The sequence below is a fragment of the Saccopteryx bilineata genome, chromosome 5 (genome assembly GCF_036850765.1).
Source record: "Saccopteryx bilineata isolate mSacBil1 chromosome 5, mSacBil1_pri_phased_curated, whole genome shotgun sequence".
Lineage (NCBI taxonomy): Eukaryota > Metazoa > Chordata > Mammalia > Chiroptera > Emballonuridae > Saccopteryx > Saccopteryx bilineata.
This window is the reverse complement of record NC_089494.1, coordinates 160,388,086-160,403,572: the sequence shown is the minus strand read 5'-3', so window position 1 is coordinate 160,403,572 and position 15,487 is coordinate 160,388,086. Positions and strand designations below refer to the sequence as shown.

Below are 15,487 nucleotides of genomic sequence, written 5' to 3'. Positions count from 1 at the left end.
AAGTTACTAGAATAACACAGTAAATTATGTACCTTTCTCCAAAAGGCCAAGGTAGTTATTCCCATTTTATAGATAGGAAGCAAAGGCACATGGCTTGTTCAGGTTACTATAGCTACTGAGTGGTCCAACCCAACCTGGGCATCTGATTCCAGCTAAGAGAGTATCCATGAGGTGCCAGGAAGTCTTCTGAGCATTTTACATGTTCTAATTCACAGAATAACCACAACTCTATAAGGCAGGCACTAGTATTAATTTACAGATAAAATTACACCAGGAAAACTATAGAGGTATTTATCATTCCAAGGTTACAGATAAAGAAACTGAAGCTTAAAGAGGTAGTGCATCAATTGCACTAAGTGTTGAAGTCAATAGCTCTGTGACCTTGGCTAGTTTTGAACTGTGGCCAGCTTCTGAAGCCAGGCCGTCTGGCCCCAAAGCCTGTGCTGTCAGCATCCTGGTGACAAGCTGGTTCTTACTCTGGAACCAGACAGCCTGATTGTGAATCAGGTCTCCACAATTTACCAGCTGTACAACTCTGAATAAGTTACTAACTCCTCTGTGTCTGAATTTCCTCATTTGGAAAATGGGGACAGTAACAGTTACCCTCCAGAGAGCTGTGGATTGTCAGGTGATGGTTCAGCACCTATGAAGCCTTTAGAACAGTCTGACAGGGAAAGAAGTGCTCCACTGACTCACTGATGATTCATCACTAAGCTATAAAATTTCCCAAAGCATTTAAAAGGTGGCTTGTATAATTAAAACTCGATTTACATTGAACTATCCAGGAATGTATTCATTTGCATGAAGGATATGTACCTTTTTAACAGCTGGATTCTATGTAGAAGAGTGATTTCCAAACCCTGCAGGGTCTGCTGAGGCCCCTTGGGTGAATCCCTGTTAGAAGTATGAAACAAGCTGGTGGGTTCAGACTGCCTCCATTTATATGATATTGGACACTAGGATTCTGTATGTAAAAGAAGTCTGAGAACCAGTGGTCTAAAAAACAAGAGGAAAGTCACATGGTTGCTTCTGTCCATCACTATGGCTACAAGTCCTTGTCATTACAAAGTTCAGGCCCCCAGTTATGACACCATGGGGCACATCCAGAGAGGAGGCATTTAGGGGCAAAACTATCTTTTCTCTTTAATATTCTACTCTTATAAGAAGAATAGGGCCACGTTATGAAGACATGACAGAGGAATTCAAACAAGATCAACTATTAAGGCTCTGAGCAGTGACGGGTCATAAAGCTGTAGTTAAGGAAGAACAGCCCACCTGTGCAGTGCAGGACAGGCTGGCAGGACAGGCTGGGAGTTACTGAGCTCGGCAGGGAGGCTCTTATAGGACTCAAAGCCAACACCGCAGGGACAATGAGCAGGCTGAAAATGTCAAGTCCAGGGTGGTAAGTGCCTAGATGAGGTGATGGTGGGAATGGAGAAGGAAGGTCATTTCCCCAAGAGAGGAAAAGGACTGGCAGGCTTCAAGATGGGGACAGGGGTGAGGAATAAATTAAAAAAGAGTCTAGGTTTTTAAGCGTGGTTGCCTTGGAGAATGGTGGGTTCACCTTTAAAGCAGGTTCAAGAACAAGATGCCCTGGATCTGATGAGGCCTGGGGACTAACAGGTTTGAATTGTATGCATGGAGTCTGAGCCGCCACCTCCTCGGTAGGTAGTCACTTATACATCCCTAGCAGGCAGCTGAGGGGCGGGACTCAGGCTTGGCCAAATCTGGAGATCTTCTGAGTCACTTTAACAGCTAAATTGTTGGTTCGGTGCTAGGCAAGTGAGGGAAGCAGAGAAATTCAAGGTCCATAAGGGCGAAAGAGTCAGGGAAAATATAGAGCTCCTTCCTCCCTGACCTCTATACTAGATAACTCCTTGCTTCTCAGCAGAGGGTTTCCTTTCCTCCCTCTCTCCCTCCCTCCTTTTGATGAGTGCAACAAGCAGCAGCCCCCAAATCTTCCTGTAGCCTCTCCTTACAAGGAAGAAAGGTACACTTGGTACAACTGCACAAAGGGGGCTGTCCCAGCCACAGGGGACCATCCGAGGAACAAAAAGAACAACCACCTCTAGAGTTGTAAGTCATACAAAAAAAAAAAGCCCCCGAATAATCATTTCTCACCTCTAGCAATAATCTCCTGCGCCCAAGGGAGGCACATGTAGATCTGCACAGCACAGCGACAGAAAAACAATAAAGATTTACCAAATGAGCAAGTGTTTGAATTGAGCAATGTGACGAAAATCAATCTGTGAGTTCTGGATAAAAAACAGAAACACCCAGACTAGCTCTCAGACTCCTGCGACACCACCCTTCCCAGATGGCCAGCCTTCTCTTCATCTCCACACTCTTCTCAGGGGCGTGTGCTTGAGTGTGTGTTTTATGTGTGTCTTTCCCCTAGCAGCATGATTATTCACATATGTGCTAAATTCATTTTAATCTCTTCTCTTTTCCCTGTTGAGTGGGAAACAAAAATTAGGAGCCCACAATTTACAGGCATCACCTGAGGTTCCTTATCTGCCAAAGCTGCCATTGGGCTCCCGTAGAGGATATGTGGAAATGACTTTGTAAAGGGATCAAAGAAAAATATAACTCAGCAGCAGCAAAACCAAAAGCAACAAAAACATAAAATCCACTTTCCAGAGGGTTGTTCCTGGAAGAGGAGATGTGCTGTCTTCCCTCCTTTCCTTTCTCTCTCTTCACATTCAGTTGGAACCAAATAAAACTGTCCTTTTAGTAGGAAACGGCCAAATACTGGCCATTTCAAATGGTTCCAAGGAATACATTTTAAAACCGATTAAAATGATCATCAGGGAGAATGGGGCACAGACATGAGGGTGGGGTGGAGTGATAAAGGACGGTAAGGTGGGGGTGTTGCTAAGCAACCAGAGCTTGGACCCCCCATAGCCCAGAGAAATGGCCCTCTCTCTTCAGCCTCTGCCAGGCTGAGCTGTCTGGTCCTGGAGCTGCACGTGTAACTTTGTGTGTGTGTTGGGGGCGGGGTCCCTGGATGATTACATCAATCTGCTGCACCCTGGCACTCCTCCCTCCCTCACACTGCACAGAGACTGGGGTTCTCTTTGTTCCCAACCAGCGCAGGCTTACTGCCTTTTGCACCAAGGCCCTTGCCAGAGAAAGGCGAAGTCCCCCCCTCCTCGCCGACAAGAAGCCCTTTAGCTCCTGTGTCACCCAATGGTATCCTTTATGAAATATTTCTGATTCCTCCAAGGCACTAAATGAACTTTTGATTACATGTAGGGTTGCCATTCCATTATCTGCCTCTAACCTGTACATCTATTTGCTTCACCATGTGCCTTTAAAATGTTAGTATTGCCAGCCATCCCCAGAGGCTAGAAAGACATCTGTTGGGCTCACTGAGGTACTACTGCCCAGCTGTGCACCGGGAAGCCTAATGAATGGTGATGGCAGTCACGGAGAAGCCCAGAGCAGTGCTGCCTGACACTTCTCTGGCTCTTATTTTATGGAGTGGCCTGGTGGCCTGGGAGGTCCCGGACAGAGGGTTCATAACCCTGGGGCCCTTGGTCTGCGCTCAGCTTCTGCATGTGGTTTCTCACCCCTGGCTTACACTGGACCTCCTGGTGAATTCGGACCAGACAGGAGCAGATGGCAGACCTGGCTCATTCATTACAGAATGAGCCAGTGAGCAAACTGAGCCACCCTTCGCAGTTAAGAATATGTGGAATCAACTCCGTATTTTCTTTTCTTGGCTACATGTGCTTTGAGGGGGATATCCTGTATTTTTACAGAAGAACATGATAAACCACAAAAATAGCTGAAGACGGGGTGTGAGTGTGCGTGCACAAGTTTGTTCTGTTCACTTATTCTAAATGGTTAGAACAGTAGCATGATTAGAGTTACAGAAATTTTTTAAAGTCATATACGGGCTTTTTGTTCCCCAGCTCATTATAGGCCAGACTATTTGTCTTCAATGCTGCTTTATTTGGAGTCTGTACTAACTTACTTAACCTTTAAGACAGAGTGTCACCAGCACCGTTGTCGGACAAAGTGATGAGAAGGCTACACTGATTTAATCTGCTTATTTAATTTTCTTCCACACCTGATACCTTCAGGCTCACATACATGATGCGAAAATTCTTCATAATCACATGTCACATGCTTAAATCTTCGAAAGAGAGCTAAGAAACTGAGTTCGAAGAAATGGAATGACCTGGGTAAACCTGTCTTCAGTTCTCGACTGGAGATCAAATTCAAAATCTTTAATTCCTGTCACTTATAATGTGGTGGTAGGGGCCAACACAGCAGCCACATTACAGGTGAACTATGTCCTAGCTCGGGTTTTTACTGTATGTATTTTTTATGGCACAGAGAACAGAGACTAGGACACAACATTACAAGACCTATGTTTAAACTAAACTGTATGTACTACTATGTGGCCTTGAGCAAGTCATTTTTCCTTTCTGAGTTTGTTTCCTTATCTGGGATAGTATCTGTTGGGAAAACAGCTATATTAGGCCTGCTTGCTCGTTCTTTGCCTGATTAGTGCCTGAGCCCATCATAGCGCCACGTGTGTATAGTGTATGTAAGGCTATGGGTGCTTGTCCTCAGGGTGGATTGCGGATTGTGGATTGCCTGCTCACCAGCCATTGTGAGGGACCGTTTTTTGCTGTTCGTTCACTTGCTGCCATGAGAAGCGGTTTTCCCCTGCTGGTTTGCTCATCTGCCGTTGGGAGACTCTATTAAACAGAATGGCCCAACCCTTTCTGGCTCCGCAGATCCTCTACCATCTGCCCGAATCCAATGTGGACCTGTCTGGCTTCGGCCACCGGCATTACAGCATCTATGTATTTACTTAGCATTTATGTATTTCCTTATCTGAGATGGCATCTACAATGATTAAGTAAGATAAACTTCATAGAAACTCTATAAAGAACCATAAAATGTAGTCATTACTGTGGAAGACAGTATTACATCTGGATAACCCTAAATAATTCTATTATGTTCAAAACTGCTTTTATTAAATGATCTTCTCTCTATTCTTTAGAGACTGCTTTCCAACAGAAATGTATTGAAATATGAGCCACAAATGTGAGCCCAATATGAAATTTAAAAAATTTAGTAGTCATATTTAACAAGAGAAAAGAAATAGGTGAGATTAATTTATGTATATATTAACCTAATATACATCCAAAATATCATTTCAATGTGGAATCATTAGTGTAATTCATTTTACTTCTTTTTTTCATATGAGGTCTTCAAACTCTGGTGCATATTTAGACTGACAGTACATCCAGTCTGGACTGGCCACATTTCAAGTGCTCCAAACTGTGCTACACAGAACAGTTTTAATATGTCGCGATGCTTCTGTCTCACTGGCTTTCCTAGGATTAGGGACACCATGTCATGTGCAACAAAAACCCTGCTACCATCTTTAATATCCTTGAAAAACACTGACTAGTTGAAGTTGGCTCCACTTCTCTGGTCACAGGACCCCTGGTTCCTCTATTTTAGCAGAAGTAGAAGGTTACAATGGTTCTGTCAATAGCCATGAGAGAGGGGGTCAGAGGGCGAGGCCCTGTAATCCTAGAATAATGCCTTACCAGACAGCTTCCTAAACAAGAAGTGGGGTTCAACTAACTTGAAAGACATATGCACCCCTATGTTTACTGCAGCATTATTTACAATAGCTAAGATGTGGAAGCAACCTAAATGCTCAATGACAGACAAATGAATAAAAAAGATGTCATACATAGGATATATACAATGAAATATTATATATACAATGGACATAAGAAAGAATGAAATCTTGTCATTTGTGACAACGTGGATGGATCTAGAAGGTGCTGAACTGAGTCAGAGAGAGAAAGACAAATACCATATGATTTCACTTGTAGGTGGAATCTAAAGAACAAAATAAACAAACAAACAAAACAGAAACAAACTTCTAGATACAGAGAACAAAAACTGATGGTCAGCAGATCAGAGGGGATTGAGGAATGGATTTAGGTGAAAGTGATTAGAAAGTACAAGTTGCCAGCTATAAAAATAGTTGTGAGGATGTAAAATTCAGCATAAGGAATAACATCAATAATATTGTAAAAACTATGTATGGTGCCACATGGGTACTAGACTTCACAGGATGATCACTTTATAAGGTCGATAAATGTCTAATCACCAGTAAGTGTGTGTGTGTGTGTGTGTGTGTGTGTGTGTATAAAACTAGGTATAGTATATACCTGAAACTTTTTTATGTATATATATATAAAACTACGTATAGTATATACCTAAAACTAATACAATATTTTATGTCAACTGTAATTAAAAAATAAATTCATTAAAAAAGAAGCATAAAAAAGAAGTTCATTGTGGCAGAGTTGGGAGGATGGAAAGGACTCTGAAGACATAAATCTACTCATCTAAAGTGCTGGAGAAAGCCCTGAAATCAGGGAGCACTTGTCTCTGGAAGCACAAGGCTCACATCTGTTTTTCTTATCCTGGCCTATATTTCTGTAAGACAGGAGAGATAACACAGTATCATGAGCCTCATGAGAAACTAATAAGGAAGGACCACGACTCAGCCACTCCAAACTAGTGAAAATCTACTTGGTTTTTAAGATCCCCAAGAGAAAGAACCCGGAACCTTCTCTATGAATGGTTTCCATCTTCTGACCCTCACTATTGGAATACTCTTCTCGGTCTGATTTAACAACTCTTACGAAGGCTAAGCCACATTTCCCTCTCTTTGTTTTCAAAATGCTCCCCTAAATATGCATTCTGATCAGAGAAAAGTGAAGAAAGTCCATTTAAAGAAATAACCATAGGAAGATAAGACTTGAGAAGCACAATACATACACCTGGAACCCTCTGGTCTGCTGTAGAAGCCTCAGGAAGAGGCTGGGAGACAAACGTTACGGTGGCCTCTCCTCATTTTGATGCATGCTTCTTGAATACATTTCTACTCAGTTGAAACAGTCTTGGAGGACAAATCAAGACACTGTCTCCAGGTTGACTGGGAAGGATCTGGCGGGACCACCTGCCCCACATCAATGACCTGGCTTGATTTGTTACGAAATGCTCACATTCCAAATCTTCTAGCTGTCCTTAAATGGAATTTAAAGATTCAGTCACATGGTAATGTCCTGAACCTGGCTATGGATTTAGGGAAGCCTTTCGACTAGTAAATTCTAGAATGGGCACCTGAGCCCTTTCCCCCATATGGGTGATGGAGGACTTACTTAGGGCAGTCAGGGATCTGAAATAACAGATTTCACTCAGAAATCTCAAAGGGCTTTAGAAACAGCATTAAATTTGAGGATTATGGCCATTTTGCTCTGTAACCCAGAGAAAGGAAATGCTACCATCCCAGTGGTCATGTCTATGCCACTGCAGAAAATCATCTCTGTGGTTGACTGGTAACCAGCATCCTCTTGGTGGAAGCCATTGTTAGTTGTTGATTCTGTCAGCTCAGTTTCTTCTTGCTTCCAAAGGTCAGAGGTGTAGCCTTTGATGTGTCTCTTACCCTAACAGTTAGTGATTGAAAACTAGACCTCTCATCTCCATGGCTACTTAGGAATGTCTGTCAGTCAGTCATCCTTGTGTAAATCATGTGCTTCTGGGAGATAAACATTTCCTAAAACCCTAAACCCAACTCTCCATCTTATGCACCTTGTCAAGTACACATGGAAACACTGAAAGGCATTGATTGCTTAGTCTAAGGCTTGTTACAAATACTCTGAAATTGCAACAACAACGACAAAACCTTTAGCAATAATGAAGCCCATCACTCTGTGAACTGAAAATATCAAAAAGGATATAAAGTCAAAATGTATAAGGCTGTTAAAACTCTGGGAGAATAGGGATTCCCTTCAGAAAAGATTCTGTCAAAAAAACATAACCCTAGACAACAAAATTTTGTTGAGAAAGAAGTCATATATTTCAGTTGGCTTTTGTCAAATAGTTTTGACCTCGTGTCCCAAAGTTTTGCAGAAGCCCACTCTGCAATAGTGTAGAAAGGAGTTTAGAATTGTTCTCTCTTTCTTTCTCTCTCTTTCTTCAAATTACACTAAGTAAATCCTTTGCCAAGCAATGGTTCTATGACAAGAAGTCCTTTGGGAAAGTAACACCAGGGAACCCTACAATGTACCTATTCTTTTGCTCAACAACCATTTATTTAGTGACATGTGTGCCAGGCATCAGGCTGGGTACTGGAGATACAGTGATCAAGACGCAATTTGTTGGTGACTCTGGGAAATGCTGACAAGTGAACAGATATAGCAGCGAGTGTGACAGTGAGTTGCCGCAGTGCTGTAAGAGGGAAACCGTGGGGATGGGGGCAGCTAAGACCCAGCCAAGGAGGGGCAGAGGGAGGGTCAGGGACAGCCTGAGGGGGAAATGTGTCTGCTAAGCTTTGACCTGAAAGCTTAAGCAAAACCAGCCAGGGACAGGACAGGGGCAGGAAAGTGCTCGAGGAAGAGGGAAGTGGGAAGAGAGCTCATGAAGTGGGCTCTGGAAAGGAACGGGGAGAGTGCAAACTCTTGTTTGGCCTAATTCAATATTTTCTTGATTGTGAAGAGCTGAGAATGGCCATTCCTAAACAGTTAATAAAGCATGTTTTCTGTGATTCTAGCCCATTTTGGATGCCTCCACTTGTACTTTCCCAGGGCAGGCTGGCCGAGGGACCCTAACTTCACTATATCACTTGAGGCCTGTTTCCTGTTTCACAAGGTGGCTGCTATCTAAGCCTCCAAACTCTGATATTAAATAAAGCATCCAGGACACAGTGACCACTCACCTGAGAATGGCCCACACTGATTCTTAACAACTTAAAGCTCCAAATGTTTTGTTAGTTCCTTATCCTGTTAATTGAAGGAATCTTGCTCAATTCCACCACCTCACACCCCAATCCAGACCAGAAATTTGACTTTTCATAAGACTGCAGGCCTTTCAATCTAGCCTAACAAGGACATAATCCAAAACTTAGGGGTAACTCTACACACATGGATAAATTAACTCCAGCATTTCCTTGTCATAGTGGAAAAACTATAAAACAACAACACACCCATAAATGTACCCAAATGGATGAATGATTACCTAATAATGGTATATCCATTTCTGAAATTTATGCAGCCATTAATAAAGATGACAATTTATAACGTGGAAAATGCTATGAAAGGCAATGTGAAGTGGTAAAAATAAAAAAAATATATAAACATTATAATTACAACCATGGAAGGACTATAAACATAAATAAAACAAACAAACATACACATAAATATAAGATATGCCAAAATGAGAATAGTACTTGAATTAGTCAGTGTGCTGTGATTATGAGCTATTTTCTCTGTTTCCTACATTGCATTTATAATGCCTTTTTTTTTTAAGTGAGAGGAGGGGAGATAGACAGACTTCCACATGCACCCTGGCTGGGATCCCTTGGTAACCTCTGTCTGGGGCTGATACTTGCATATAGAGCTATTTTTAGCACCTGAGGCTGAAGCCCTTGAACCAACTAAGCTATCCTCAGTGCCTGGGGCCCACACTCAAACCAGTCCAGCTACTGGCTGCAGGCAGGGAAGAGGGAGAGAGGGGGGAGTGGGAAGGGGAAAGAAGCAGATGGCCCTTCTTCTGTGTGCCCTGACCCAGAAATGAACCCAGGACATCCACACACAGGGTTGACACTCTATCCACTGAGCTATTGGCCAGGGCCGCATTTATAATGCCTTTATAATTTAAATCCTAGTAAAAGTATTAAATTTTTAAGTTAATAATTGGAATGTTTTGAAATCCAAGTGACATGTACAAGGGAATACGAGATGAGAGTATCTATATGTGACTGTCCCCATTGAAGCAGTACCCCCCCACACACACTGAAGAGCATGTAGGTGTCATTACAATCTGGTGAAGTGTAGCTTTTTCATGGTAAAATGGGATGGATAAGGAACACTGCCCTAAGAATTAGAGAGATATTTGAGAACATCAAGCAAATATAGTTATAAAAGCTAGAGTTGAGCAACAGATTTGGAATTAAATTCTTTATATTGAGTTTGTAAAATCATCATTCGTTAGGGTTCTGGGTAAAACAATGGTTTTTTTCAAAAGTAAGCAGAGCAAGACCAGCATCTATGATTCTAATTATTTCATTGACTTCTCTGACAAGGATATGTTCTTAGTTCAGAGATATATTGATTTTCTGTATCAGTGTCCCCAGATGTTCCCAGAAGTTCCATAGAGATGGCAATGTTGACACAACAGGATGGGGAAAGGAAGTTACTCAGCCCTTAAGAGGGGAGACAGAGACTAGTGATTACTTCTCTTTCTTCCTATCTATGAAAGCTTAAGTTGAAAATAATGAACTATTTTCTAGACAACTAACAGAGTTTTAGCTGCAGCAAGAGTTATTTAGGTTATACTATAATTAACTTCTTTCAAGCATAAAGAGTAGCTAATGGCAGTTGTGGAATTTCCTTTTCTAGAGATTTGCAACAATAGATTAAATACACATCTGACCTTGAATGCCTTAGGCATAGTATGAAAAGAAAACAGAATGAACAAAAGTAGCAATCACACAGAAATAAACACCAGAGTGTGTCCTATTCTTCTCTCAGACTTTTATCGATTTAAACAGACAAAGTTTACATTCTTGCCCACCCCCTAGCTGAATCAAAGTGTGAACCACATCAGTCACATAAGAAACTTAGAAAGTTAGCCCAAAGTCATTTACCTGTACTAGGAGTTCCAGCTTCCTGTCATCAAGAAGATGTACTTGACATCGACGGCCCTCCGTCATCTGAGAATAAAGAGAAATGATGGTCACTGAGAATCTAGCAGCCTGACAAATGGTTAGTGGGTCCCCTGTGCTAGACTCTACCAGGAAAATTCCTATAGGCAAGACTTCCTCTGTGATTTGACGCTATATCATGCCAACAAGCAGCAGAATTGGTTCACTCATTCAAAAATATTTATGAGCACATTCTATGTGCCAGGCACTTCTCTGGGAGCTGGGCGTACAGGAACACACAAGACAAGGTCCCCCCTGCCTTCACGGAGCTTACATTCTTATGAGGAGATATAAAATAAAATAGAAAATACATGTATAACATAATATCAGGGCATGATAAAAGTTATTCGATTTCTTTAGTCATTCTTCCATTCAATAACTTTAAAACCATACATTAGGGATAGAATTCAGTGTCTGGTCTCTGTCATCTCTGAACTGTCCCTCTTGCTGATCACCAGGGAGCAGATGACCACCCTGTGGCAACTGTATTTGATTGTGTTAACCCTCCTCTCTCTTCATTAATGACCCCTGTCCCACAGTGCTTTTACCTATAATAGAACCCTGCAGAGAAGCACACACAGCTACGCCTGACCCTTAACGTTGGTGCCTTTTCACTACCAACCCCTCAGTGTGATGTAACAGGAAGAGACCCTGGGCAGGCACCAGGAGACCCAAGCCGAGACTTGGTCCCACAAGTTACTGGCTGCAGGACTTTGAACAAGCCTCTGTTCATCTCCATGCCCCAGTCTCTCATACAGAAATGAGTGGGTTGGGCCCACTGGGTGCTGGTGAATATTTCATAACTGTCTTTCTGAATGAAGAGAAAAAGCTTTAATTTGTAGCATGTGCTGGAGCCCTGCATCACCCTCAAAGGAAATCCCCTGAAGGACAAGTCTTCTCACAGAAGGCAGCTGGCCACCACCCTCACCAAAAATTATCTTCTCGGAACTTCACCACGTCTGATTTCAAGCCCCTGTCACAATAACACTGAAAGTACTTCAAACAGATACAATAGACATAAGTGACCTCAAAAGTGCAGATGATTGTAGAGTAAAATAATTAGGAAGTAATGGATTTTGAGTATTACCTTCACTTTTAATATCATTTACTTAATGCTATGTTTATATCATTTTAATAATGGCTATATTTTACAGCTGGCATGCAAAATTCCTGAAAATGTAACAATAATACACTAATACGAGCTGGCTCCCAAACCACTGTCTGCACCAGAAGCCACATTGGCTTCCTTCCAGCCCTTGGATTTGTAGACGAGCCTGTAACCCTCACTGAAGCCCCCTTTCCCCAGCTGCCAGCCACCTCGTGCCGATCAAAGGAAAGTGCGAACATGGCAGCTCCTGGGCCTCACCTAGCTGCACGCCATCAGGGTCAGGTCCCTTCTCCCGAGCGTTTTCCCCATGAAACCTGGAAAAGACGGTCTTTTCTCTCCTTATTCACTAGGGCTTATTCTCCAACCATGAGCATGTCCAAAGCCATCATGCACTCCCACGAGAAAACTCTCTTGAGTCCTTCCTCCAAAGAAGCCAACTCACCATCCTTCCATCAAGCCAGACTTCCCTAGCGATGGAATCTAAACCAAAGCCGCATGTCCTGCTTGGGTGGGGCGAAAACAAACAGTCTCTTCAATCTGAGTTTAATGACTCAGCCGTTCCCAGCTCTGAGAAAAGTCAAAAAGTTTCACATACTCAGAAGCACTCTAACAGAGGTTGAAATAGAGTAAAAAATGAGGACAAACTTCAGTCTAAAGGCTTGCTATTTTGCACATTTAAGCCAGAGAGGCAGCTGTGGATGAGATGGGCCTATGCAAAGTCCTTATTCATCTCTGAGGTCTTAAGGTCAGGTGTTCATTGTCTTAGCCACAAAATGGGCTCACATTCCATTAGAATCCATCAACCTTGTAAACAGTAGTCATCCTCGCTGAACAACTTAATTCAAAAACTCATTCGCTTTAAAAAATAAGCAAGTGGGACTACATCACACTAAAAAGCTTCTGCACAGCAAAGGAAACCTTAAACAAAATGAACAGGAAACCCACCAAATGGGAGAAAATATTTGAAAATCATATACCTGATAAAGGGTTAATAAACAAAATAAAGTAAAAAGGTCTTACAACTCAATAGCAAAAAAAAAAAAATCTAATTAAAACTGGCAGAGGATCTAAATAGATGTTTTTCTTTTTTTCTTTTTTTAAATTTTCTATTAATTTGAAAGCAAGGAAAGGAGACAGATAGAAGAAGGAAGGGAGAGGGAGAGAGAAGCATCACTTATTGTTCCACTTAGTTGTCCACTTAGTTGTGCACTCATTGATTGCTTCTCGTATGTGCCTTGACCGGGGATCAGACCCATGACTTCAGAGTGCAGGAATAATGCTCTATCTACTGAGCAGCCTGGTCAAGACTAGACATTTTTCCAACAAGGACATATGGATAGCCCACAGGGACATGAAAAGGTACTCAACATCACTAATCATCAAGGAAATGTAAATTAAAACCACAATGAGATATTACCTCACACATTTAGAATGGCTATTATCAAAGAGATGAGAAATAACTAGTATGGACGAGGCTGTGAAGAAATGGAAATACCTCTGCACTGTTGTTGGGACTGTAAATTAGTACAGCCGCTACAGAAAACAGTCTGGAGTTGCCTCAAAAAATTAAAAATAAAATACCATATGATCCAGAAACTCCATTTGTGGGTATTTATCTGAAAAATATAAAACCACTAATTCGAAAAGAAAGAAAAAAATTTACAATGTAAATAAATGACTTTGATAGGGAAAAATAAATCTATCAGCTTCATTTTAATCATTCCCCGATTCAAGTTTAATGAAAGATACTAAAATTTTAAATTAGACTAAAATATGTATCATACCATAATGTATAAACAATTCTTTCATTAAAAAAGTACACCAGAAATGTTCAAGTTTCAACAGCAGTTGACAGCAATGGCTCAGCTACCTTGAATAAATTTTAGATACTCAGCATTTCAGTTCTTATTAGAAAGAACCGAACTTGACTAAATGTTCTAGGAAGGAAAAGGCTAAGATCATCTAGTATATTATTTTGAAATTCCTTTAAAGCATTTATTTCAAGTTTGAGAAAACTCTCTGATGGGTGGGGATAGGGGAGAATTTTAAGAAAAAAATTCTAGTTGTTCTTCTCATCTTTAAAACAGAGTTTTGAGCTTCACTGTATCATTTTGTTTTGTTTTGTGTTGAGTGTGAGGAGGGGATATAGAGACAGATTCCAACATGGGCCCCAACAAAGATCCACTTGGCAACCCCAGTTTGGGGCTGATGCTCGGACCAACCGAGCTATCCTCAGCACCTGGGGCCACGCTCAAACCAATTGAGCCACTGGCTGCAAGAGGGAGAGAGAGAAGGGGGAGGGGGAGAGGATGAGAAGCAGATGGTCACTTCTCACGTGTGCTCTGACCGAGGATCGAATCCAGGACATCTGCACGCCGGGCCAACACTCTATCCACTGAGCAAACCAGCCAAGGCCAACTTGATTATATTGTAAAAAGTTAAGGATATAAACACATTTTTGAGTTCCTTATTCACATTCTAACACATTTTATAAAACAAAGGAATACCTGGTATTTGAAAGACATTACTGTATCAAATAAAGCTTTTTAATTTCAAAATGAAATTTAATGGGCTGACATTGGACAATAAGAGTACATAGGTTTCAGGTGAACATCTCTATAGCATTTGAACTGTAGTTTGCGTGGTGTGCCCATTGCTGAAGACAAATCCTTTTCCACTGTTGTATCTTTGTCCCTCTATACTCCCTTTCCCCTAACCCCCTCACCTGGGTAACCATTTAACTTTTCTCTATGTCCACGAGAGTCTCAGTTTTATATCCTATGTGTGAAATAATATAATTCTTAGCTTTTTCTGGTTTACATTTCACTTAGTATAATGTTCTCAAGGCCCATCCATTTTGTTGTAAATGGCAATATGTCATCATTTCTTATGACTGAGTAGTATTCCATAGTGTATATGTACCACATCTTCTTTATCCAATCTTCCATCAAGGGATACTTTGGTAGTTTCCATGTCTTGGCCACTGTGATTGATGCTGTGATGAACATGGAGATGCGTGTGTCTTTGTGTGCCAATGTTTTCGAGTTTTTCTGAGTAGGTACCCAGTGAAAGAACTGCTGGGTCATACGGTAATTCTATTCTTAATTTTTTGAAGTACCACCACACTGTCTTCCATAATGGTTGTACTAATTTGCATTACCACCAGAAGTGAATGAGGGTTCCCTTTTCTCCACAGCCTCTCCAACACTTATTATTACCTGTCTTGTTGATAACAGCCAAATTATAGGTGTGAGGTGGTATCTCATTGTAGTTTTGATCTGTATTTCTTTAATAGCTAGTGAAGATGAGCATTTCTTTTTTCATATATGTTGGCCTTTTGTATGTCTTCTTGGAGGAAGTACCTGTTCAGGTCCTGTACCCATTCTTTAATCGGATTGTTTGCTTGTTTGTTGCTGAGTTTTTTGAGTTCCTTATATATTTTGGATATTAACCCTTTATCGGAGCTGTTGTTTGTGAATATCAACTCCCATTTGGTGGGCTGCTTTTCTGTTTTGTTGTTGGGAGTCTTTTTTTTATATGAGAGGAGAGGAGATAGTGAGACAGATTCCCGCATGCCTTTCAACTGGGATTCACCTGACAAACCCATCTTAGGCCAATGCTCAAGT

The 15,487-nt window shown here is 41.4% G+C and overlaps 1 protein-coding gene across 7 annotated transcripts in view; it reads right to left on the bottom strand.

Annotated features, from left to right (window-relative positions):
- FRMD4A (FERM domain containing 4A) overlaps positions 1-15,487 on the bottom strand; it is a 681,483-nt gene that overhangs the window by 203,048 nt on the left and 462,948 nt on the right. For all 7 annotated transcript variants that reach the window (XM_066279107.1, XM_066279109.1, XM_066279111.1 and 4 more), the window contains one exon: positions 10,697-10,762. In XM_066279107.1, the coding sequence (XP_066135204.1) occupies positions 10,697-10,762 (66 nt within the window). The remainder of the gene's footprint in view (positions 1-10,696; positions 10,763-15,487) is intronic.